General features: G+C 36.7%; 1 protein-coding gene across 10 annotated transcripts in view; it reads right to left on the bottom strand.

Moving 5' to 3' along the window:
- Nucleotides 1-27,500, bottom strand: part of EHBP1 (EH domain binding protein 1) — a 433,107-nt gene that overhangs the window by 120,008 nt on the left and 285,599 nt on the right. For 9 of the 10 annotated variants that reach the window (XM_036752175.1, XM_036752180.1, XM_036752174.1 and 6 more), the window contains 4 exons: nt 14,535-14,713; nt 13,874-13,922; nt 9,587-10,498; nt 5,326-5,469 (listed from right to left, as the gene is read on the bottom strand). In XM_036752175.1, coding sequence (XP_036608070.1) covers nt 5,326-5,469; nt 9,587-10,498; nt 13,874-13,922; nt 14,535-14,713 — 1,284 coding nt within the window. The remainder of the gene's footprint in view (nt 1-5,325; nt 5,470-9,586; nt 10,499-13,873; nt 13,923-14,534; nt 14,714-27,500) is intronic. The other variant, XM_036752173.1, reaches the window with a different exon arrangement.

A 27,500-nucleotide genomic window follows, 5' to 3' on the forward strand; every position in this document is an offset into this window, starting at 1 on the left:
TGGAGCTTCTAACAAAGAGATCTGAGTTAGAAGTCTAGATTTGTAACTTGTATCAAAGTGGTAGCTGAGGACATGGAAATGGGGGAGGTTACATAGAGAAGAAAGTAAGAAGAAAGAGTTTTGGGGAACACCTAAATGAAGGGACAAAAAGAATAAGGCAGATAATAAAGTAGAGAAGGAAGGATTAAAGAGATGGGAGAATGGGTAGAATATGTTATCATATAAGTTAAGAGATAAGAAGGTATCATGAACAAGGAGCAGTCCATAGTATTAAATGCCACAGTATTAAGGTGAATGGAAACTTAGATCAGCTGAGAAAAAGGCCACTGGATTGGGCAATTAGGAAGTCACTAGAAATCTTTGAAAAATAAATTCAGAAGAGAACCATGATAGTACATTTCCACAGTACGTATGTATGTGTATTTTAATAGCTATGGAAATGTATATACAGACACACACGGTCTAACTGAAATCTCTTCATAACCAATTTTTATGGATCTGCAGACCCTCAGAGCTGGGCAAGGCCTCAAAGGTCATCTAGCCTACAGCTGACCAAAAATCCCTATGGCATTGTCAACAAGGGGTTACCTAGCATTAGTTTGAAGTTTTCAAATGAGGGGTAACCCAGTATATGTTCTATTCTACTTTTAGATAGCTCTAATTGTCATTAACTTCTTTCTTCCATCAAATGTGAATATTTTTTTTTTGCTGCAATGCCACCTTTTGCTCCTAGTTTTGCTCACTGTGGCCTGTCAATTAGCATTTAAGTGACTTTGTTATTCAGTTGTTTCAGTTGTGTCAAACTCTTTATGACACCATTTAGGATTTTCTTGGTATAGATACAGGAGTGGTTTGCCATTTTCTTCTCCAGCTCATTTTACAGATGAAGAAACTGAGGCAAACAGGGTTAAGTGATTGCCCAGGATCACACAGCTAGTCAGTGTCTGAGGCCATATTTGAACTCATGAAGATGAGTCTTCCTGACTCCAAATCCAGCACTCTATCCACTGTGCCACCTAGCTCGGCACTACTACGTGCCAAGTGCTCTGCTAAGAGCTGAGGATACAAAGAAAGGCAAAAGAATGTCCCTGCTGTCCAGGAGATCATAATCTAATGGGGGAGACAAGAAGCAAACAAACAAGTGCAAACTAAATAGAGAAAGGCTAAATTGTAGATAATCAAAAGAGGGAAGGCACTAGAATTAAGAAGAAAGTCATCCTGTGTGGCATTTTAGTTGGGACTTAAAGCCAAGAGGCAGAGAAGAGAAGGGAGAGTGTCCTAGGGATGGAGGGCAGCCAGAGAAATTGTTGGGGGAACATTAAAGAGGCCAGTGTTGTTGAATCAAAGAGTATTTGGGGGACTGTAAGGTATAAAAGGGCTGGAAGAGGGGGCAGGTGGTAAAGGGACTTGAACATCAAATAGAGATTTTGTACTTGATCCTGGGGGCCACAGGGAGCCGCTGGAGTTTACTGAGGTGGGTAGGGATGACGTGGTTGGAGCTAAACTTTAGGAAGTTCACTTTGGTGGCTGAATGGGAGAAAGGACTGGAGTAGGGAGAGAACTGGGGGAAGCACACCTACCACCAGGCTACTTCAATAGTCCAGGTGAGGGCCTGCACCAGTGTCAGAGGAAAGAAGGGAGTGTCTCTGAGAAATATTACAAAGCTGGAATCGACAGGACTTGGCAACAGACTGGATATAGAGGATAAGAAATAGTGAGAAGTTGAGGACAATATGTAGTTTGAGAGTCTGAGGGGTTGGGAAAATGGTTGTGCCTTTGAGAGTAATAGGAAAGTTGGGAAGAGAGGAGAGTTTAGGCAGAAAAATAATGCGTTGAATTCTAAACTTGAGTTTAAGATGTCTGCAGGACATTTATTTGAGATCTCTGAAAGGCAGTTGGAGATGTGAGTCTAGATAAGTAGGCGTGAGCATTATCAGTATAAATGTGATAATTAAATCCAAGGAATCTCATGAGATTACCTAGTGAAGTAGTATAAAGGGAGAGAAGAAGAGAGTCTAGGAGAGAACCCTTTATGATGGAGAAGAGAGTGATGTACAGTGTCAAAGGCTGCAGAGGAGTCAAGAAGAATGAAGACTGAAAGCAGGCCACTGAGAAGGGCACAGCCAAAGTGTAAAGAACTGTGTGACTGAGCTCCCCTCCACAAATGTCCTCTGAACAGATCCAGAAAATGTGCCAGACTGAATCCTGATGAGGAAATTTGGAAAAAGTCACAATGGGTCATTTCACCAGTCTAGTTTAGCACAAGAAGATGTACAGACACTGGAGAGAAGGGTCAGGCCATATCCTGTGCTCCAGTGTGCTGTGCACCAAGGCAAGAGGAGGTTGAAGACATAGACTGAGATTCCACCAGACCCATACCAGGGCACTGCGATGGAGACAGATGTTTATTGGCAGCTTTTTCAACCATTAGCTAGTTCTGGGTCAAAGACTTAATGTGCACAGTGGGGTAGCACTCTGGGGTGAGAAAGCCCTCAATGGTGTACTGAGAAAGGAGAAAGTTCAGATCAGAAGCACACAGCAGCAGTTTGGAGGCTACAGTTCTGCCACTATGGAGCAAAAGCACTTTCTAGATGACTGACAGGGGCTGAATCCAGCATCATTCTACTCTTGTCAGGGCAGGAACAGGACCTTTGCTCTGGATCAGACCAGTTTGGGAGTACTGAAAACTTGCAGGTTTCCAGTCTGTTCCTGAGATACTGGAATAATAATGCTCAACAGCCCAAGAAAACAGCAACAGGAACAGCCCAGGCCTTCTCTCCAGAAGTGCTGTAGAGTTCATCTCCAACATCAAGCCTGAAGACAGTAGCCTGGAAGAACAGGTATACACAAAAAAAGAACTTGATCACAAAGCACTATTATGGAAGTTCCAGATACAACTCCCAGAAGAAGAGAATGACTTTAAAACATCTACAAGAAAAGCCTCAGAGAAAAATACAGCTTGGGCCCAAACTTGACTAGAATTTTTGTAAAAGATGAAAGAATTAAGAAAAAAGTAAAAAACAAAAGTTTTTATAAATGAAATGATAGTGTTTGTGGGAAAAACTGGAAAAGAAATGAGTGATGTGGAAGAAAGAAAATTAATAGTTTGACACTGGAGGTACAAAACCTTACCTAAGCAAAAAACTCTCTGAAAATGAGAATAGACCAAACAGAAGCTAATGATTCCATGATGCATCAAAAAAAATTTAAATAAAATCAAAACATTGAAAACAAATGATCTGGAAAACAGACTGAAAAGAAAAATTTAAGAATCATTGGACTATGTGAATACAATGACCAAAAAAAAAAGACCCTATACATCTTAGTTCAAGAAATCTTAAAATAAATTTGTGTAGATCACTTAAAATACGAGGGCTAAGTGGAAACACAAAGGTCACCTCCTGAAAGAAACCCCAAAATGAAAACTCTCAGGAATATTACCAACAAAGTCCAGAATTTCCAAGTCAAATAAAGAACGCTGCAAGCAGCCGGAAAGAAAAAATTAAAGTAGTGAGGAGCTACAGTCAGGATCACACATAACTTAGAAGTCACCATTATAAAGGAGCAGGGGCCTTAAATACAATATTCCAGAAGGCAAAGAAAATAGGCTTACAGCCAAGGATAACGTACCCAAAAAAACTGAGTATAATGCGTACAGGGGAAAAAAATGGAGCTTTGATGAGATAGAGGACTTTTAAGTATTTCTGATGAAAAGAACAGAGCTGAATAGAAAATCTGACATTCAAACACAAAACTAGAGAGAAGAATAAAAAAGTAAACATGAGAAATTACAGGAGATTAAACAAGGTTAAACTGTTTACATTTTTATATGAGAAGAGGAAACATGTAATCCCTCAGAACTTTATCAGCACCAGGGGTCTTAAAGGGAGTCTAATTATTAATTTTTCATTATGGAGCTTACAGTCTAGTGGGAGGGAATAAGACACAAACACATAAAGCTATAATATAAAATATTACATGATAAGTTCATTAGAGGCCAAAGTACATAAAGTATTGATAAAATGCCTTTCATTCTTAGCTAAAGATGAACTTTTTAGTAGTAGTCACAAAACAAAATCAGGTTTTTTTTAAGAAAAAGAAAACTTTTCAAAATAAAAACTACACCTGAGCCTAAAACAAATGCTTCCGAACATCCCCTCTCCCACCCCCAAACCTTAGAAGTTTAAAGAATGACTTAGAGGATGTCATGTTTTATTTGGGCTAGAGACTAAAGTGAAATAGATTCTACTTAGCCTTTTGAGTCTCTATTTTACATCAGTGAAATTCATAAAAATGAATGGTCTTGTGAAGAAAAAGTCTTGAGAAGACCGAGGTTTACATTCTGGATTTTAGTACTTAATGTCTGGGTAAGTCATTTAGCCATCTTGAGCCTCAGTTTCCTCATTCATAAAAATTATGCAAAATATCAAAGGATTGTATAACAGAAAAAGGAGGTGGGCTGGTCATATATTACAAACAAGGAATGACTATGACATCCCTTATGTATGCCGCTAGTTCCCATGCAATGTCAAGAGATCCAAAGGATGGTCCTCTTGTGGAGTGTTTATGGAAAGCATGGAGAGGAGCTGTAATAATATTAATAATATGATGATGATTGAGATGAGGATGATAGCATTTTTTATAGCACTTTAAGGTCTGCAAAGTACTTTACATATTATCCCATCTGAGCCTTGCAATAACCTATGAGAAAGGTTGTATTATTATCCCTATTTTATAGATGAAGAAACTGAGGCAAAGGAGGTTAATTAACTTGCTGAGGGTCATACAGGTAGTAAGTGTCTGAGGCTGAATTTAAACACAGGCCTTTCTTCTTTATACAAAATGAGAAGCATGGATAAATTACAACTGTTGGAGGGATTGATGAGATCCCAGATAAGTGAAATTAATGAAGTCTATTTCACAGAGTTAGTGTGAGGAAAAATGCCTTGTAAACCTTGAAGCAATATCTAAGTGTGAGTTATCATTATTATTAGCTGTAGTATTACAATTTGGAAAATAGGCAGCTGGGATCAGGAAAAACCAACATACAAACTAACTTCCTTCTCCAGAGAGGATGGTCATCTAGAGAATAGATTATTTAAACATAAATGAAATTCATACTCCAGAGATACATTTTTTCCTCCTAGTTAATACCATTATGTAGGAAAAACAGGTATAAAAATTACAATCATCTATAAAATACTTGTTGAGGGCCTACTATGATCCCATCACCATGTGATATGCTGTAAGAGGACAATTAACTTAGGGGGAAGAGGCATAATTAAATAACAATTAATTTAAACGATTCCATCCCATGAAGCTTACATCACTCAGCTGCTTATTGCGCACTGGGGTGGAGGCACTGATCATCTGCTTATTCCCGGCCTTTAAAGCTGCATCTCTTCTTGCTTGTTCCAACAGAACTCTTGCTCTTTCCTTAAGTTCTTCCTGTCTTGATAATATTCGCTGCTTAAAAGTAAAGAGGCTGAATTAGTGGCAAAGACACATGTATGTAATCTATACATGCAAACTAATTAATGTTCAGGTAATTTACTTAAATAAAAAGGGCCAGAATTAAGACAACTTCATAAGACTGTGTGATGTAAGAGCATGCTCAATATATACTATGGCATTTATAAGCACATTTTAACATAAGTGAAATTATTTTTAGCACTTAAATCTTGTTTAGTCATAACTAAACTTTATTGAAATATTCTCAAAAGAGTATATAGTGTCTATAAGTCTGTTGTTTCTCCTGTTCATGTTTTCTAACAGTAGCATGTTCTAACAATGAAAAACATTTAAATACAATTTTTAGGCCCTAGAGTTTTATAGAATGACTACTATCTCTTTTATATTTATACTTTATGTAGAACATATATTTTTCAGTAATATCTGTGAATGGTGACCAAAGACTTCCTTTACTTAGCAACCATTTCATTTTTAGTATAGTAAAAATCAACATCATCTGGAGTTTAAAAAGGATTGAAACATTTTAAGTGCATTCATTCTGGTAAAATTTGCTTAAATTCTTCACACTTAACAATAAGTCTAAATCACATGTTTTGAGTCAATGAAAAACAATCATATTTTGGAAGTTTGGCTTTCTCTACATTTTATCTTCCCTGAAATGAAACAAACCCTATCAGAATTACAACTTTTCTTCTGGTTGAGCTACTGAAAAACATGAAGTGTTTATTCTGTACTATGTATTTTGAAGAACTTTGGGAACAAACTGCCAAAAAGAAATGTTATTCAACAGTAGCTCTAAATCAGGGATTCTTAACCTTTTTTTTTTTTTCTCATGGATCCCTCTTGCAGTTCAGGGAAGTTTATGAAACCCTTCACAGAATAACATTTTTGTTTTTTTGGGGGGGGGACAGGGCAATTGGGGTTAAGTGACTTGCCCAAGGTCACACAACTAGTACATGTGTCAAGTGTCTGAGACCGGATTTGAACTCAGGTCCTCCTGACTCCAGGGCTGGTGTTCTACTCACTGCACCACCTAGGTGCCCCCAGAATAACATTTTTAAATGCATAAAATGAAATATACAAGATTGAAAAGGAAATAAAATGTTTAAAATATTTTAAACATTCTTTTAAAAATTTGTTTAGTATTTTCTTTTCCTGCAGTTACTTTTTTTTAACATTCTTTTTTATTTAGTTAGTTACAGTATAATAGTTTTAAAAGATTTTTAAAAGTTCTAAACAACAGTTCTAAACAACAGCATACATGCCAATTTAAGTAGGGTACGTTTTTGTTCCTTCTATAAATTCCTTTTTTTCCTTCCCAACATATCGAACAGCTACATGACAGTTTGTGGTTATGGCTAATCTCATATCCACTACACATATTTTTTCTTTCACTGTGTAGTGCAAGTTTTAGGTACAAGTATCATAGAAAGCAAAGGGGAAGGTTATACAAACAAGTATAAATACGAATTTTATTTAGTTTATTAGAATAATTGCCTAAAAAGGGATGGCAGTCTTTGACTTTGTTTTTTATCTTTCTATTTTACCACTCTGAATTTTCAAATCTTCCTATTTCATTGTCTATATTTTCTCCTTTGTCCTCAGACATGATAGTTAATATCTTAACTTTAACTTTTCTTAAATAAAACTGCATCACATATTTAAGATTATTCAAAAATCCATAGCCTAAGAGAGATGAATTTGAGAAACAGCAGTTAGCCATGATAACTTAGTTTATGTCCATATGCGTAATTAAAATGACTACATATTGATTTGTTGTAGATCTTTTAACCATGTTATCAAATTTTTTAATAAGCAGATCAAAGTACAATGTAGAATAATGGAAGGAACTTCAAAAGAAAAAAAGAAACTAAGTTCTAACCCCACCTCTTCCTTCAGCTGTGTGAACTTGGGCATGTCATGATTGCTCTGTGTCCTAGTCTCTTCACTTGTGAAATATTGAAGTTGGCTCAGATTCTTCCTAGGGTCTATCCAAAGGTAACCTCAGACAAGACATTTATGTTCTCTGGACCTTGATTTGGGCCTCATTGATTATATGGTCATGTTGTAAATTGTTGTTTTTTTTTTTTTTCCTAAATAGTGGTTGTGTATTTATAGTGACAAATTTGTACAAAGTAGGGTAAACCTGAATCATTTTTGATTGAGATCTTTAGACTATAGATCATAAACCCATGATGTTTATGAGGCAACCATATTATAGCTTTCTAGATAATGAATCCTCTTTATCATTCCAAAGACTGAAATAACTAGAAATTTACATTGTCAATTCCTAGCCAATACATTAACACATCCTGAGCTAAATGAGATGCAGACTATGAGTTATCTTAATCACCAGAGTGAGTAGGGTTGGAAAAGATCTTTTATTTACAGATAGGGAAAATGATGCTTAAGTCAAGATACTTGCCAAAGGTTCTACAACTAGTGGTAAATGCAGAAAAGAACTCAGGTTTACTACTTCTAGTCCACTGCTTTGTTCAAATACTCCATTGCTAGCTGTCACCAAGCACTCTAGATGACTATAATGTTGAAGCCTGCCTTAAGACACTCTTTTCATAGTCAACGTTAGATAAAGTTGTGGGAAGATAGCAACACCGACAGTGTTGGTGGAGCTAGCAATCTGTCCAACTGTTTAGCAAAACAATTTGGATTTACATGAGAATGTCATTAAGTACTTCATATCATTTGACCCATTACTGGACATATAAGGAAATATTCACGGTAGCACTTTATTGGGAGAGTAGCTGAACAAAATTGTGGTATATGAATGTAATAGAATATTGCTGTGCCACAAGAAACGGATATGAGGAATTCTGAGAAACATAAGAAGTGATACACCATGAAGAAAGTAGACCAAGATATAGTATAAAATGACTACAATAACATAAATGAAAAAATACAGGCACTGAAACTCAGATTAATGGGCAATCTTGGTTGTGGAAGAGAGAGGGCAAAATATACCTCCCTTTTTAGAGAGGTATAAAAAGATGGATGACTATGAGAATTGAATGTTGCATATGTTGTCAGATGTGGTCACTGTGTCTGTTTTTACTTAACTGTCTTTATTTGTTCAAAGAGAGGGTTCAATGGTAGTGGTGGGGGGTATATGATGGGAAATGACTGTGGTACAATAACAAAAAGGCATCAACAAAAAAACAAATGTGTATGACTATCACTTGAACAGTACTTAAACATATTCATTAATGATTTTGCAATAAATCAATGAACAAATATAACTGAGTTACTACTTTGGGTAAGGTACTATGTTGGCACTCTCGGCTTCCAAAACTGTATTATGTTGCTGTGGCTGTTGATTTGTCAGGAAATGGTTTAGTTCAAAGTCAAATATACTGAAAGCTGTTAATGGGCTGGTCAGTGATTGCCAAGTAATCAGCAATCAGGTCAAGACTGTCTATACATCAGACAAGGCAAACTCTGAAAAAATGTTATGATTTGTTTTAACTATGAATAAAACACAGGGGCAGGAAATACCTGAGCAAAACAAATGAAAAATAAAGGGAAAACACTTTAAAGAGAAAAATCAGTTTTAGTTGGTAATGAAAAAAAGAAAGAAAAGAAAAACATGTTCAAGACAGCCTTCTTATTAGAAGGAAAAAAAAATATTCTCAGGCTATTCTTATGCATTTATAGGACACAAAATACTCTTGCTTTCCATAGCAACTAACTAGTAGTATTTAAAGGTTCAACAACTTAGGCCTTTACTCTAGAGAGGTTCTTCTAATAACATTGTAAAATATTATTACTAACTTTAGCTGGAGAGAACAGGATATGTCCTAAGAGGAGCTTCTGCCTATGTTTCTGGTTTTCACATATTAGCAGTTGTAGAAAACAGAAGAACATGATAAACATTCATCACTTCAAAAATGCCCATTATGACAATCATAACATACTCCACCTATAACCATTTGTAATAACAAACCTTTATTAATCACCTATTGTGTGGAAGGCGGTGGGTTTATTAAGAAAAAATGAAAAACAGTCCCTGCCTACAATAACGCAGTACAAACATGCTGTGTGAAGCCAAGGGTCATAACTGACTAGTAACTAAAGATGCATGTTGAGTCAATTGTCTTACCTGAGCTGTTTTTGCAGAAAGGTCTGAATGATTTAAAACTGTTTTATCTGTATCAGAATCAGACTCTGTGTGTCTCAGAGTAGCACGTTTTTTCTTCGCAAGGTCTACATCCCTGTTGTAGGAGTATCCAAGTTTAGAAGTAGGAGATAAACTTGATTTTTTTACAGGAGACTCAGGTTCCACTCTCTTGTTCTCTGAGGAGTCAGAAGATACCAACTTTCCTTCTTCCAGATTACTACCAGTAACTTCTAGAGAATGATGCCTTTGCCTGTCAAGTTCCTCACAAGCAAAGGGTGGAGATGAATCTTTTTTTTTATCACTGATATATGTTAAGTCACTCAATTCTAAAGTGTCAACTTTTAGCAATTTCTTCTTGCTCAACAAAATCTGTGCTTGTGTAGAATCTGTATGGGTATATATTCCAGCCTCCTCATATCCTGAAGTCCTTCCCGAGCTTGGTTGGTGCTTTTGTGGCTCTGTGTCACTTTTAGTCCTTCGACAGTAAGGGGAAACTGTGCTCGGACTTAGATGATCATCAGGGGTCTGATGCTCACTCTCAGACTCTCCAACACCACTATCATTTACAAATACAGAATCATCCTGAGATATGAAGTCTACTGCTCCACTGCTAGGTTGCTGGAATTCAGGGTCCCGGTTCAAATCATTAAGTTCTGCATAGAACTTTTCCTGATCAATAGAACTGTTTGTATCAGTTTCATAGTTTCCCACTTTATATGTGCTTTTACTGCTATTCTCTTCTATCTGAACAACATTTAATTCTTGACCACTGAAATGGGCCCTTATTTGATAAAGATAAGTCATAACAGTCAGTTTGTCAGGAATTGCTAACAAAACCATATCAGAAGGTTCCAATAGCCGGGAAATTCCTATGCTTGCAAATCCATCGTATGCCTTCAAAGTAAGCAAACAAAGTTATATTATAGAGTTCACTCAAATGTCAAATACTGCAATTCAAAATTTAGCTGGAACTAAAAAAATGAGAAACATTATAATTTGATTTTTAAAATTACACATTGTTGTTAAAAACATTCTTAAAATGCAAATGATCTTTTCCCATCTTTCCCAAGTATCAAATTTACTTTTTCCTTTAGGAATAGGTCTACTTTCCATGTAGGAAAGAATATAAAATTTACTTAGATAGCCTTTATTTTAAGATACTTTTCATGTTATTTATGGTAATGTTGGATGTGAAACTAGAATTAAAAAAAAAAAAAAGCAAAGAATGTGATAAAAGCATATGCCCACCTTTATTGGGGATATCTTGAATGAATAAAATATAGAATGATATAGAAAACAAGCAAATATAAGTGAGTTAGAACATAAAGGTATCTAAGGATGGGCTTTTAAGATAAGAAAGTAAGAAATAAAGACACCACACTAATCTATCTTGGGCTTTATCATGCCTGATTGACTTCTCTTCCACTGGCCGTGTAATTGCAGTGATTTGTGCTGGTGAAAAAACAGAAGCAGATAACCAAAAAGAACTACACCTCAACCACCTGATATAAAGCAGGAACAAATGCTTTTTAAACTTGCAAACATTTTCTTAAACACCCAATTAACTACAACTTTACAATTGAGAAGAATGTAATTTTCCTTCATCAGCACTAAAAAAAAGTGAAATGTTTTGAGTCCTATGACAAAGTTGAGAATGTGTGGCTGCATTGTATTATTTTTGCTAGCCCTTAAATGACTGCAGTGCATCAGGTTTTTCGAGTTTTGAAGAATCAAAGCTGTTTCTCAATTTACAAATAATTATTACTATCCTGAACTAACCCTTGAAAACACTATTGTGCTGCCAGAAGCCCTGTAGGGAATGGCTAAGGGTTTAGATACCCTTTTAGTGAGGACAAGAAAAAATTTTCTAGTTCTACATGTCATAATTTTGGTTATAAAAATATTCTCATCATATTCTGGTTTTAAAAATCAACTCAAAATTTTTCTTCGAAACAATAAGTTAGAAATTGATTTAACACCAGGAAGAAAATAGTCTTTTGCACTTACATGTTAAAATACACTTCTACCTTTGGATTTAATCCTTTCCTCATACTCCTCCTGCAGTTTTATAAATTTTTAGGAGGAGAAAGGAAGAATGAAATGGAAAACAAATTGTGATATTAAAACATCTCCAATTTTCACAGCACTATCTTTCATAATATACATAGATGACTAAAAATATTTAGTTAAGGTGTATGGCTCAGTTGGAGTGCAAGTATAGACTTGTTTGTTATTTTACTTGTTTTAGGAAAATTAAAGAATTTTTCTTCCTCCAGTTTCCTGACAACACGATTGACAGCCATCAACCGCAGGCCATCAGCAAAAGCACCACAGGCAGTATTCTAAACATTTCCCAATTATCTAACACACTGACATATTGGTCAGGATCAGATGTCACAGGTAAATAACTTTTCTACTTCTTCCAGATCTGGGAAAATGATTAGCTTCCTTGTGAGGAAACTTCTTAAGTTTTAATTCTGGTAACAGTTCATTTTAAAATGTAATTATGAACACTAATTGTAGTGCAAACTGTTTAAAAACAAATCATACTTTTAACAAGTAAGGTCAAAACATTTATTTAAAGGTGTATTTTCAGAGGTTAATGTTTGCTGTTATAGTCAATTATCCACTGTCTTTTGTAGTGGCCTAGGTGCAGAGGAAAAAGGAGTTCTCCCAAAGAAAATTGTCTTATTCATTGCTAGATGTTAGTTTAATTGGTTAGGAGGAGTCACTGTCAAATGTGTATGCATCCACATGGAACTTATACACAGGCATTGCTGCTCCCTCTCCTGCATTCATTTCCATCTAGGGCAAATGGGGTTATCAGGCAGAACTGTGTGAAGCCAGGAAACAAATCTGAAGGAAGCAACTGAGCTACTTAAATGTAGCTGTCAGGCAAGGACTTAAGATGATGAAAGAAAAAAAAATTAAAAAACAGTAATAGTTACTTAGTGAATGATAAGTATTTTTGACTAGAAGTGAAGAGTATGAAATGAAATTCACCCTAGAACTGCATTTTTCAGCCAAAGCTAATCTAATGGACAGAATATTTTTAATAGAACAATATAATATGTGTAGTCCGAATGCAAATCTGAAGTATTATCAACATTAATGGCTTCAAAATTTGAAAAAGAAATACAAAATAGTGGGTTGTCTCAATGACTTAAGAGCTGGCAGGATTATTCACATATTTGTAAAAAATGATACAGGAAACATAATAATATGCTTTCAAAATTTCAAGCTGAAAGTTAAAAAAAACCCCTTATAAAATGACAATATGTACATTTTTACAATTATTTAGCTTTGCAGTTTCCATGAAAGCCAGAAAAAGGCTTGCTATTTACTCAACAGAACAATGCAAAAAATGCTTGTATGTATGACCCAAAGACCAAATTTGGCAGAAATTATGAAAAAAGAAAGCTTTTTAACTTTGGTGTGTGTTGCTTCTGAAAACTTAAATAATTTACAGATAACCTATTTTACAGAATGCCAACTAATAAAAAGCATATTACAATGATTTCCCATTATTAATTGTGTAGAAAATGAGTTAGTTGTCAATATACCCTGTGAGGGAATCAGGGATTTTCAAGGAAAAATGAGATTTTTAATTGCTGCATAAGCTTTTCTTGGGGGGAGAGGGAGAGAAACATAACAGGGAAAAAATATTTGGGCTTAAACTTATTTTAGCTAAATGAATCTGTGTCAGGATTCTCTTTATATTACTTGGGTTTTAAATTACCTGATTCAAAAGAGAATTAAAAGCCTTGGTTTGGGCCCACATTAGTTTTCATTAATTATGTTTCTAGTGGGAATCAAAGTTCTTAATCTTTAAAATTTTAAGCACTTGTTGCATTAACATCAACACATTTATCCTAAGCAACCTGGTAGTCTGGTAAAGTCATCAGAAGTATAAACATGCAATTTTTGGTACAATTCTAAAAAATAGTTAAAAATAAATTAGACTGGAAGAGGAAAAAGAGTCGTGAAAAGCTCCACCAGCCATTTTCCCCCTTCTTTTCAGCTATTAATATAGGCCATACAAAAAAATAACTCTAAAGGTAACCTGGAACTTCTTGTGAATGTTAAAGAACATGACAAAGCAGAGTCAATACTATGTCCGATTTGAACCGCGGGAGGCTGAATAGCTTCTGCAAACTACAGTTACGACCTTACAAGACTGCCTCACTCTCCCAAAATTAATAAAAACCTGCAGTGAAGTCAAAATTGAAGATATATCTTTTTTCCCCTTCCTTTCCTATTAGGTCTTACCTTTTTGTTGTTCTCTTTAATATCTTGAGGATTCAAGGACTTGTAGTCACTGAGGGAGAAAATGGCACAGTGGGTATGTATAGTATTTGATAAATGAGGTAGTTTTAAAACACATCAGATCTAAACATCTGATATACAATGATATCCTAGAGTAACTAGCAATTTCATAGCAATTCTATCAACAAAACTAATATTGCAGAAAATAAATAAACCAAATAAATAAACAGTAAATACTCGTTTCATTGCCTTAAGCTTTCCATCTAAAAAAAAAAAGTTAGTGCAGGAGACTAGAGACCAGCCTTGCAACCAAATTCACCATGAGGTAATCCCTTGTTGTCAATGTATAAGCTACGGGCTTATTTGTCTCATCTCATTTCAAAACTAACACAATTTTCATAATCATCTTGAAGTCTGTTCTTTTATAAGATTAAGAAAAAGAAATATATCATTTTTAAAGTAGAGAAAAGATTGTTTTTAGGAAAGGTAAAAAAGGGATTTCAAGGTTTGGCATAAATCTGTTTCCTCAAAGTACACGAAATGCTCAAAGTAATTTATAGTTAAGCATTTCAGGACATGTCAAGTAGTGGTTTCAATATTGTTATTTTCTTATTTCTAGCACAGGTAAAGGATTTGACTGGAAAAGTAAAATGTGTTTACTTACATCAGATCTGGTCTAAAGTGGTGTAATATTGCACAAAAAGATAAGCCATTTCTCCAGGATGTAGTAAAATTGGTGATTTTCACTCCCCTATAGTTTTTTGTAACTTCTTTGCACCATACAAGCAGTGACTGACTAGCATTTGGCTTTCTCCCCAAAACAGGACTTGGTATGGGGCTTGGCTAGAAGAAAAGGTAAAGAGGAAAACATTAAAAGAATTTAATGGAGGATGAAAATTAACAATAATTGACCTAACTAGATGATCTGCATCCTTTGATGTGAGTTTCAGTCCTTCAGAGCTGTCAATTTATGACTGTAAACTGCAAGAGAGGCACACAAATCTCAAGTTATTATCTCCACTTTTGGCCCTAGGCATTTGTCTTTAGAGTATGTAGATCCACAGAATTCTAAACTTATATATGAGAACAGGCCAAGAACTTTAATGATAGAAACACTGTGTTAAAGTACTTAAACACTTAAAGTATTTCTACTGCATAGTTCTCTGCTCCTTCCACACCCTTAGAAAGATTTCCAACATGCATTCACGAAAAAATATTCCTATCAATTCTTTTCTGAGTAGATCAAAAGTACAGCCAATCAAAGTTTACTACATAGCCTAAGTCATGAGCTACTACTACAGTGGAGAGGTCAAAGTTTAACCAGTGAAATATTTCAATATACTGATCTTATATACGTTCTAAATGAAGATTATCACTATTATAATCATATTCAAACAATAATGAGGGCAATAAATTTAGATTTATTAGCAACAGTGAACTGTTATTAGCTACAGCATATAATTATTTTTTCCAGTCTACCAGTTTCTTCAGATTATCTATGAGAAAACAAATTTCACTTAGGTGGAAAGTGAATATTCAAATAAAAATAAATGAATATTTGATTTACACCAGTAACTAGTTAAGTATATACTGAGAATATCTTTTTCTTTATAATATTTACTGACAAATTAATTAACTTATATTAATAACATACTTACAAAGTAAAAATAAACCTGGACCATATAATAAAGATGCTTATTCTACATTTTTAATCTTAAACGAGCCATTTTTGAGTGCAACAAAAATGTACTGTTTCACACCCAAAAAAAGGATTCTTCCAATTTAAAATGTCATGGATAAGTTATTTTAAGGGTAGACATTCAAGACTGAAGAAAACCACTAAAGTTTTCAGTATTTTAAATCTTGCTCTTAATTCAAAAGAAAATCAGTATAAATGTGCGCTATGGCAAAATTCAGATTGAGAACAGAGACTCTCCAAAATAAGGTGAAAAAAAGACAAAGTCACTTATCCTAATGTCCTTCATTACTTGGTTTGGAAAGCAAATCACTCTTGCCATGCAGCCTAGTTAAGAAAGACCAATGATGCCCCCACTTGACAAAAGCATGTCAGTGCTAAACAATTAAAGCTGTCAAATTCACATAACTATGATTTATGTATTCACTGCTTGTGGGAGAAGACAACTAAGAAATACCAAGGAGGTAATTTCTCATTTTTATTGACTGTCAGACTAACAAATTGTTACATAAACAACCATGAATCTTGCTGTTCCTAAAACGAGATCTTCATTAACAGCAGGCAGACACTATTAAACAATTCATAAGGAATAGGCTCTAATATTGTGTAGTAACTTTAATTAATATTGAGCAGTAGAATGAAAAAGTATTTCCAATATCACTAATTCACCTCAGAAAAAATAATGATCCTTTATGTGACCAACCTAGTAAACACACAAGTATCATTGTGTAAGCATCTTTTAAATAAACTTCCAAATGCTTTGCTAACAACTTCTACTTCCTTCTCATCTCTCCACAGGTATTTTATATATTAGAAAAATAGAACAAAGATACTGAGTGCCTAAGGAACAACATTCCAACTACAATTTTACTGAAATGGATTAGTTTGTTCAGTGGTATAATTTTTTTTTTAAATGATGCTATCTGGCATCTTAATTATGTCATCATGTTCACAAATTGTGTTAATAACATTTTAGAAGTGGGAGAGATTTTAGAAGTCATGTAAGATCCATTTGTTTATTTTATAGATAAGAAAATCAAGGCCCAGTAAGGGTACATTCCCAATCCAATATCACACCATGAGTTAATGGCAGAATTGGTACTAGAATCCAAGTTATCCGATCTGTTCTTTCCATTCCACGACATGATTAGTCTGATAGAGTGCTGCAACTGGAAGAGTACAATTCAGTTCAATTCCATAAGCATTGATTTTACATCCCAAATCAGTAACGGGCATAAAGTTCAGAAGATGTGGTCCCTGATCTCATGGAACTTAATGTCTAACTGAAGTATTTAACACAAATGACTCTAATACAAAATAATATATAAATTCATAATCAAAGTTCAAACCAAGTGCTATGTGAGATCGTGGGTTGAAGGGTCTCTCCCAAAATGCGGAGCAGAAGAAGAAATTTGTGAAGCCTGCTTCCTAGAGCAGGTAGAAGTTGAAGGAGAAAGCCTATAAAGGATACATAAGAATTCAACAGATGGAGAGGTACAGGGGTGGGGTGAGGGGGTACTCTAGGTATAGAAACAACATAATCAAAAACAAAGTGGATGACAGAGGTTAGCAGATTTAAAGCTGAAATGGAAATCAGACATCATTCTAGTCAAACTCTTCATTTTCAGGGTGAGAAAATTGATGTCCACGGAAGTTCAATGACTTGTAGAAGGTCACACATGTAGTAAGAAGCAGAGCTAAGATTTTATCCCAGGTTCCCTCACTCTACAGCCAGTGTTCTTTCCATGGTACTATGCTGAATGTATGGGAAATAGGAGCAGGGGTTTCACGTAGTTCAGTTTGGCTGGAGTATAGAGTATGTGGAGGAAGAGCGGTACTAGATAGGGATAGAAAAGCAGAGCAGTGCCAGATTAGGGAAGGCCTTAAATGCTAGACAAGAGTTGGAACCTGAGTCAATAGGTAATAAGGAGTCAATGAAGGTTCTGATGAGACAAATAACATGACCAACTTTATAGCCTAAGTAAAACTAGTCTGGCAGTGGTGAGAAGGATGGTCTGGAGATGGCAGACAGTAAAGGTGAGACATGATGGAAAGCTATTGCAACTCTCCAGGTGGGGTGGCAATTAGGGATTTCATTAGGTGATGGCTGTGTGAACAGAAACAGACAAATGGCAAGTTATATCATGGAGACAGAACTGATAGGATTTAGTACGATTAGATATGTCAAGTGTGGGAGAGAGTTGAAAAAAATACTAAAAGCTGAACATAAAAAACTGGGTAAATGGTGGCATCTTGCCTTAGAGGATTGTTGTAAGACTCAAATAAAACAACATACACAAAGCACTTCACAATTGTTAAAGTATATTGTAAATATACTTTTGTCTTAAGACAAAAGGCAAGAAGAATAGGTTAAAGGAAAATGGAAATCAGTTTGGGATCGAACATGCTGACTTTGGCATTGCTAATGAAAAGTCTGGTTCCTACAGCTTCATCTCCTAAAGACTGAGTGAGCTATGGACTATTTACTCCTAACCTTGGGAAAGTTCGCATGGCATCACACTCTATCCAAAAGTACTCAAGTCAACAGCTCCCTCTTCCTTTAGTTTGTGAGAATCAATGGCTTAACTTACCACACTGAAATCACATTAAAAGAGTGCTAATTCCTGCACCATAACACTCTTTTTTAATGTCTTTTCAATAAAAACTATGAAGTATAACTTAAAGAAATATGCCAATCAAATAACCAGACTATATGAGTATATTTAACCACAGTTTGCTTAAGTTTTATTAAGGACCTTGTAATTAAAAAGCTTGTTTCCATGAATGGTATAAATTTACCTGAAAGAAGATATTATTGTTAATTATTTAAGTGCCATTTCATATTTATATTAGGTGCTCCTTACAAGTTGGTGAGGTCATTAAGAAAACAGCCCCACATATCAGGAAGCAACTTTATCAAACACAAATGATGGAGCCATGATCAAAACACCAAATAATTCTGGATTCAGTGACAGAGTCACACTGTCTGTGCTCTTTCAAAAACTCTGACTTAGTTGATAAGGTAAATGAGTTTCTTTTTACATAGTTAATAAGATTCATAACTATATAGTTCAATGGGAGTCAGTGATAATTTAATTTTCCCCTTATTTTAGATTCTAAACTTAATGAGGAATTATTTTTAAAACATCAATGCAGCCCTGAACTATAGTACTTCTCAGCGTTTTCCCAGCCTTATTTGAGATAAAAATGGCAATACATAGATGCAAAAGGAGGAATTCATTTGTCATCCAGATATTTTAGTTATGGTGTCAAACACATACATAACTGAATTAATTTTTTCATCAGAATGTTTGGCATTGTGCAGACATAATCAATATCTTCCATATTCAGACAAATAAAATATACAATAAGTATAATGTGTTAATATATCAAGTATTTTTCCTAGATTATAGGGAGACTTGTGCTTAGTGTTCAAAGACTTGGGGCATAAATCTAATTGCAGTCTCAATTTACCAATGGTATAAATATATTCCATTATACTATATAATTTACATGAATGAGAACAATTAGAAAAATAAGTGCATTTTAGCTACACTTTCTTCCTTCAAGGCTCAACTTGGGTGCTTGTTCTTTGACACATCTTCTGACTCCCTGAGTTGTTAGGGCTCTCTTCTGCTTAAAATCAATTTGTATTTATTATATACTTGTTAACTCCACCCAGGACAGGATAAGCTTCTTGAGAGTAGGGACTACTTTCTTTTTTAGTCCTCATATCCTTAGAATTACCAATGTCCCTTGCATCTAACAGATGCTTTTAAAAAGTTTGCCAAAATTGAATTAACTTCTTGATTAAAAAAAGCTATATAAAATGTTCAGATGTTTTTTCTTTAAATAAAATATATAGGAGACTTTTCTTTGTGGACTGGCCATTTATACATTTAAGATAGTCCGCATCAATATATGCCCTCTCTCAAAATACTAAAATGAATCTGTGATCTCATCCAGTTGAATATTTCAATTGAGACATATTGCAAATTATCTACTGTCTCCTAAGTTTGTCACAAGGAGTATGTATACCTATCCAACATGCTAGAACCCTTCCTTGCTTCTCCTAACATTAGAGGTACCAGTGGAACACCCCCTGGGGCACTCAATTAAATCCAATAAGCATTTATTAAGAAATGCATCAGGCACTGTGCTAGGTCCCTACAATTGACATACTACAGTTATGTGGGCTGACAAACATTTTTCAAGTGCCTACTTTGTGTTAGGCACTATGTTAAACTCTGAGGATACAAAGAAAGGAAAAAATATACTGCCAGTAATCAAGGAATTCATAACGAAGGAAATAGCATGCAAATAATTGTACATATTAGATCTACACAGTATAAGTGGAAGGTAACCTCAGAAGGAAGGCACTAACAGTGGAAGAGACTAGGAAAGAAACTTCTTACACAAGGTGAAACTTGGGCTGTTCTGAAGGAGGCACTTAGGTGGGGAAGTATGGGGGGCAGCCAATAAAATGGCATGTAGTTATGAGATGGGAGATCAATTATGTGTGAGGAACAGTAAATACGCCATTAAAGTTGAAGCATAAAGTATATGGATGGGAGTAAGGCATAGGAAGATTAGAAAGTTAGAGAGGAGACAGCTTGTTAAGGGATTTAAATGTCAAACCTTTCTATTTGATTCTGGAGCTAAAAGAGAACCACTGGAGTTTATAAGTATGGGTCGGACACAGACCTGAATTTTTAAAAATTAATTTATTTTTAGTTTACAACATTCAGTTCCACAAGCTTTTGAGTTTTAAGTTTTCTCCCTCGCTCTCCCCTCCCCCCCCCCCCCCCGGCCCCAAGATAGCATGGAATCTGATACAGGCCCCACATATACCTTCATATTAAACATTTTCACATTAGTCATGTTGTAAAGAAGAATTATAACCAACTGAATGAACCATGAGAAAGAAGAAACAAAACAAAACAAAAAAGGGAGAGAGCAAATAGTATGCTTTGATCTAAATTCAGACTCCATAACTCTTTCTCTGGATGTGGACAGCATTTTCCATCATGACACTTTTGGGGTTGTCTTAGAATTGTGCATTGCTGAGAAGAGCCAAGTCTATCAAAGTTAGTCATCTTACAACGTGGCTGTAACTATGTACAATGGTTTCCTGGTTCTGCTCCCCTCACTCAGCATCAGTTCATATAAGTCTTTCCAGGTTTTTCTGAAGTCTGCCTGCTCATCATTTCTTATAGCACAATAGTATTCCATTACATTCATATAATTGTTCAACTTGTTCAACCATTCCCCAATTGATGGACATCCCCTCAATTTCCAATTTTTTGCCACCACAAAAAGAGCTCCTATAAATATTTTTGTACATATGGGTCCTTTTCCCATTTGAATGATCTCTTTGGGATACAGCCCTAGAAGTGGTATTGCTGGTTCTAAGGGTATGCACATTTTTATAGCCCTTTGGGCATAGTTCCAAATTGCTCTCCAAAATCAGACTAGTTTACAACTCCACCAACAATGCATCAATGTTCCAATTTTCCCACATCTTCTCCATCATTTATAATTTTCCTGTTTTGTCATGTTATCCAATCTGACAGGTGTGATGTGGTACCTAAAAGTTGTTTTGATTTGCATTTCTCTAATCAATAGTGATTTAGAGAATTTTTTCATATAACTATAGATATCTTTCATTGCTTCCTCTGAAAATTGCCTGGTCATATCCTTTGCCCATTTATCAACTGGGGAATAGCCTGAATTTTAAGAAAATCATTTTGGCAACTGGGGAGAGACTTAAGGCAGGGAGACCAACCAGAAAGCTATGACAATAGTCTAGGAATGAGATGGAAAGCCTGCTCAAGGGTGGTGGCTTTGTGGCTAAGTGTAATATCAATTAAATTGGGACTTTTTTTTTTACTGTTTTAGAATGATAAATTAATTGTCTTTGATTGAGCCTCACTAGGTGCAAAGCCCCAGGCCCAAAACCCTATTTACTAGGTGCTAAGCCTATGTGGGTGTGAAGCCCTCAGGGTCCTAAGGGAAATTGCTAAGACCAGAGCCAATAGTAGGAGCCCAAGCTCTGGTCACTCAGATGACATTTGATGAAGGCTAAAGAGTGTATAAAAAGAGAGAACAGAGCTATTTGCTTGGGGCTCTCACTCCTGCAGGAGCATTGATCTTGAGACTCTGGGCAGCTGTAGTTAAGAGCCCTCCAGCTTGTGAACGCAGATGCCTTCTTGGTAACTACGAATTGTATTTGGTCTGTTTATACTGTATCTTTGTAATTTGTTTGTATTTGTTCTGAAGTTCAGGGTACTGCCTTTTTCCCCTGAACTAAGCAAATGATATTTGTACATCGGATTGAAATAGGATTGTTAACCCCTTAATGTTGCTTTGCTTAGTAAAGCAGATCAAAAGAAGCTGTGCTAGCAGCGTTCTTGTTGTTGGGCTTGTGTTGGTCTTTCACCCTCACAGCAGCTGCTAGCTGAATTGTTGCAACAGTAGAGAAAAGGATATATCCGAGAGATGTTGAAAACGCAAGATTTGGCAACAGTTTGGATAAGTGGGGTGAATGAGTGAGGAATTGGTGATAACACTAAGGCTATCAGCCCAGTGACTGGAAGGATGATAGTAGTATCCTTAACAGTAACAGGAAAGTTGGGGAAAAAATGGATTGAGGTATAAGATGAGTTCTATTTTAGACACACTGATTTTGAGATGTCTATGGGGTGTCCAGTAGGAGATGTCCAATTGGCAGTTGGTGATGTGGGACTGGAGTTCAAGAGGGACTAGGATATCTAGAGAGATCTGGGAATGGTGGGCATAGAAATGATAATTGAATACACGGGTGTTGATGAGATCATCAAACTAGTTGGAGAGTAGAAAGGAATGAGCAAAGAGCTCAGGACAGAGCTTAGGAGAATGCCCACAGTAAGTGGGAATGACATGGAAGGATGAAGAACAACAAAGGAGTTTGAAAAAGAGGGGTCAGACAGGTAGGAGAAGAACCAGGTGGAAGTAGAGTCATGGAAACCTAGAGAGGAGAGACTATCCAGAAGAGGGTGATCAATAGTGTCAAATGTTACAGAAAGCAAGAAGGACAGAGAACGAGAGGAGGCCATTAAATTTGGCAGTTGAGAGATCATTGATAACTTAAGTGAGGGAAGTTATGGTTGAGTGAGGTGGTCAGAAGCTAAACTGCAAAGACTTAGAAGTGAGTAATAAGAAAATGGAGGAGATGGCTTTCTCAAGGAGTTTAGCCTAGAAGAGGAGGAGAGATAAAGGACAGTATCTAGGAGATGTGACTGGATCAAGTGAAGATTCTTTTGAAGGATGGGGGGAGATATAGGAATATTTGTAGGTATCAGGGAAGGAGCCAACAGATTGGAGAAAAGTGAAGATTAGGAGAAAAACAAATATATATATAAATACACACACACACACACACATGGGCAGGATCATTTGCTGGAGAAGATGGGATGTATGGGATCACTTGTACATGTAGAGAGGTTTGCCTTGGCAAAAGAAAGCCCACTCCTTTGTTTGAGACAGGGGTGAAGGAGGAGGCAGTTGGTGAGCCTATCTCAGTGATATGAGATGAGAAAGAGGAGAGAAGAGGGATTTCTTGGCAAATGGCCTCAAAGGCATGGAGACGGGATGTGGAATATCTTATGTAAGGAAAGCCGACTTAGCTGGAATATAGTATAAGAGAAGAGGCTGGAACAAGGTTAAGTAGGGCTTTCAAAGCTATGGAGGAGTTTATATTAATCCTAGTGGCAATAGAAGCCACTAGAGTTGACTGAATAGGGGAGTGAAATACATTCTCAGTGAAGAAAAATTACTTTGGTAGCAGGGTAGAGCATAGTGGAGTAGAGACAGACTTGAGGCAAGGAGACCAACTAGGAAGCTGGTAAGACAATCTTAGTTAAGAGTGATGAGGAACTAAACTAAGACTGTAGTTTTGTGTGGATAGATGATTCGTGGACTTTGGCACTGAGCATTTATGTTTCATACTCTTTCATACCGTTGATCTTGCCATCCCCTACAAGGGTTCCACTCCCATGTTCAAGAACTCACTTTCTTTCATGTGATCATCATCTTTCGTGTTTCAACCTCTCCCTGTGCCTTACTCTCCATCCGCACTATGGCCCCCAGTATCTCCACCCCTCTGTACTGTCCCAGGCTTCCCTTCCCAGTTCTGTTTGTTGGTACAGTTAAAATCTACATGATCCTCTACTTAGTCTTATTACTGATCAGACCCATCCGAACCTGCATTATTCCCACTATACTACTTCTCTACTACTTACATATTGCTGAATAAAACTGGAGCAACTCAAGAAACAGTGCTGAGTGTGCTACAAATTTGTTATTGGGGAGGGGCCTCTGGGCCCCCCACTACAGCAAAGCAATGCTACTCCTCCTCCCAATTTATTCCTTATTCTGCTTGTTAGGAACAGCAGTTGTTCCAAACTTTTTCCTTCTCCCCTTAGACCTCCAATGAAAATCTCTTCCCTAATGCTACTTACTAAGGAACTCAACTCATAAAGGCCACTCTACAAAAGCACCCTCTTCTCCCTTCCTCCTCTCATATCCTTCTGATATCATCTCCCACTATCTTCCAGCTCAACTCTCCAGACTCTCCCACTTCCTCATCAACTTTGCCCACCTCAAGATGTCTCCATTTGGAAGCCTGCTCCAGGAATCCCTGGCAGGAACCACCATTTTATGCAGAGCCCCAGTCTAGCTTGCTTCATTCCAAAGTTCAAGTCACTTTCTGAACTGCTTGGAAGGCAGCTAGCATCGAGCACTGGGCCTGAAGTCAGGAAGACCTGAAAATAAATCCTGCCTCAGACATTTATTAGCTGTGTGACCTTGGGTAACCTCTATTTGCACTTCAGTTGCTTCATATGCAAAATAGGGATAACAATAGCATTTGACTCCCTGGGTTGTAGTGAGGATCAAATGGGATAATATTTATAAAGTACTTAGCACAGTATCTGACACAAACTAAGCTCTATGCCAATGCTAACTATTTGCCATTACTTAGGTTACTTTCTAAAACTATTCTCAATCAATCAACCAATCGATAAACATTGATTAAGTGTTTATTATTTGCCAGGCACTGTACCAGACATTCCCTGCCCTCAAGGAGATCAAAAGCAAATGGAAAAGACAACATGCAAACAACCATATACAAACAAGCTAACTATAGGAGAAATAAGGAATAATTAACTGAGGGGAGGCACTAGAATTAAGTGAAGTTGGTAAAGACTGTCTGTAAAAGAAGGGAGTTTAGTTGAGACTTAAAGGAAACCAGGGAAGTCAGGAGGTGAAGATGACGAAGGAGACCATTCCAGGCATGACGGACAGCCAGAGGAAACGCTCTGAACCAAGAGATGGAGAGCCAGTGTCACTGGATTGAAAAGTACCTCAGTGAGGTGTAAGAAGACTAGAAAGATGCAGGGCTTTGAATTCCAGGTAGATAATTATGTGTTTAATCTTGGAAGCAACAGGGAGCCACTGGCATCTACTGAATAGGAGGGTGGTGGTGGGAGAGTGATGTGGTTGGACTTGAAATTGAACCTATCGCTCTTTTCAATCTTTGACCTTTTCTTTTTTAAAATGTGAAATGGGGGAGTCAGCGGGAGGAAGAGATAATGCTTATAAAAGTGATCAAGTTTTTTAAAGAGAGATTATAGGGAGAAAAGAGGACCCATGACAAAACTCTGGGAGTAGACCAACTGTTAGTGTGCATGATCTGAATAAAGATCTAGCAAAATAAATTGAGGAGTAGTCAGAGAACCTTGTGTGAAATGTCCTGAGGAGAAGAGGAAGCGCAGGGTGGTAAGCAGTGGCAATGCTATAGAGAGATCAAGGATGATGAGGATTAAGAAAAAATTAGATTTGTCAATTAAACGATCACTAGTAACTCTGGAGAGAGCAAGTTCAATTGTACACCGAGGGGTGTAAGACAGATTGGATAGGGTTTAGAGGAGAGTAAAAGGAGAATTTAGGATTTAGGATGATAGATAGGATGGCAGGATTTAACATGGGTTTAAGAATGGAGGAAAGACATGGATGTGTTTAGAGGCAGCAGGGAGGGGACCAGTAGACAGGATGTGAAAAAAGGAGGGTAAGACAGAAGCTTGTGGAAAATGGCCTTGATTTTCTTGGAGGTGAGGATCTCAGAAGAAAGGATGGGGAGAAGGTATTGTGAGAGGTTTAGAAGAGGGAGAAAAGAAGGTTTGGAAACAGGGATAGACAATTAGGGGGACGTAAAAGGAATGTCTTCCTTCAGTAAGTGCTGAATGGAGATTAGATAACAAATCTTTAGTGGACTCAGGCATCATGGTTGTGTAACTTTCTCCCACCTCTATTCCTAGCATGTGAATAAGTGTGCAGGAATCAGACAGTGTGAATAATGCAGGGTTACTGGATTACTACAATCTCACAGGCTTGTGCTTTAACGTTTTGTTTGGTGGTCCCTGCTTGGTCTTTCTATAGCTTGATCTTTCTATTGTGGTCAATCAGAGGTAGCAGATAATTCTGTCTGACCAGGCAAAGGTAAGGAAGACCAACTAGAAGACTGGAGGAAGAAGACAAGAGCAGAACAGGACCAACTAGAAGGAAAAGAGCTTAGATGGCTTAGGAAAAGGAGTCTAGAAGTCAAACTGGGGGCAGTCTTCTCCCCAGAGCTTACTCTGGGCAAGAACCCTGGACAGGCCCCCATACCCTACAAACTAAGGAGGCTGATGCTAAGCTCTACGTGGGTTGGTGGGGGGATCCAAGCAGAAATGGAATGGTAAATGATCAAATTGTGATGCAGGCATAATCTGGTTTGTCTTTCTCCTATGCTAGAAGTTAGGGGAAGATCTTGAATTAAACTCTCTGGGATTAAAACGTTTTTGTTGAGCATCCTAGCAAAGACCACAAAACTATAAGCATTTAGTAGGCCTGGTGGGAACAGAGGGAAAGGAAAATCAGAAAGGAGGAGGGAGAGCTAAAAACTATAGTGGTTCTAAAAATTGAAGATGTCTAGGACTGTGAACTGAGGGTAGAGGTTGTTTGTTCACTCAGGTGCCCGTGGTATGACCAAGGAATGCTGACTGTTTACTGGAACTCTAGTGAAGCCCCTGAATTTAACTCTTTACTGGATATCAAGATGCATTCTCTGGTTATGTTTACCTAATTTTTATCCTGATTGAATTTTCATATAAACACATGTGGTTGATCTGGGATCTGTGACTTTCACTGTGTATGATAATAAAGCATGTTATGTACCCATTCAGGGCAGTGCCACTCCTCAGGATACGGATGTCAGAAATCTCCTTTTTTCTATCACTTGTGTTTTATAACTGTCATGGGCATGGGGGAGCAAGAGGGAGATACTGAGCCAACCTTGATTTTATTGTACTTTGGTAGAGGTCATAAAAAACAGGCCGAGAATCTAAAAACAGGGTCTGAGACTTCTTCTTGCTAGACGGAACAGGTATCGTAATCTCCAGAAAAGATGAACAGCGTCTAGCTTAGTACTTGCCCTCCCTCTAGTCTCAGGAAGGAGAAGGAGAAACATGGGAGGGAGAGTGAAGGGAAAGGACTAGAGGAGAAAGTCCTACTCCAGGTAGTCCTGGAGATGGAGTCAGGGCTATTTGTGAGGTTTTCAACCCACCTTCTGCTCCCTTCTGGTTTCTGGTTCACACAGTCCAAAAATAAAGCTCTCATATTTGATGTGCTATAATTGAATTTTATAGCATGTATGTAGTTCATTAGGGTAACCATGAGGAATTTTTGCATGGATTTCATCCAATATTGGCTACTTTTGAAGAAGACTGTTATATATTGAACTTAATTTAAATTAATTTTTTTTCTTTACTTTCTTTCAAGAAATTACATTCTATATATGCTATCCTCCTCTTCCTCCTCTCTACCAATGAAGCTTCCACTTGGACTTTCTGTTTTGTT

This window comes from Trichosurus vulpecula, chromosome 3 (genome assembly GCF_011100635.1).
Source record: "Trichosurus vulpecula isolate mTriVul1 chromosome 3, mTriVul1.pri, whole genome shotgun sequence".
NCBI lineage: Eukaryota > Metazoa > Chordata > Mammalia > Diprotodontia > Phalangeridae > Trichosurus > Trichosurus vulpecula.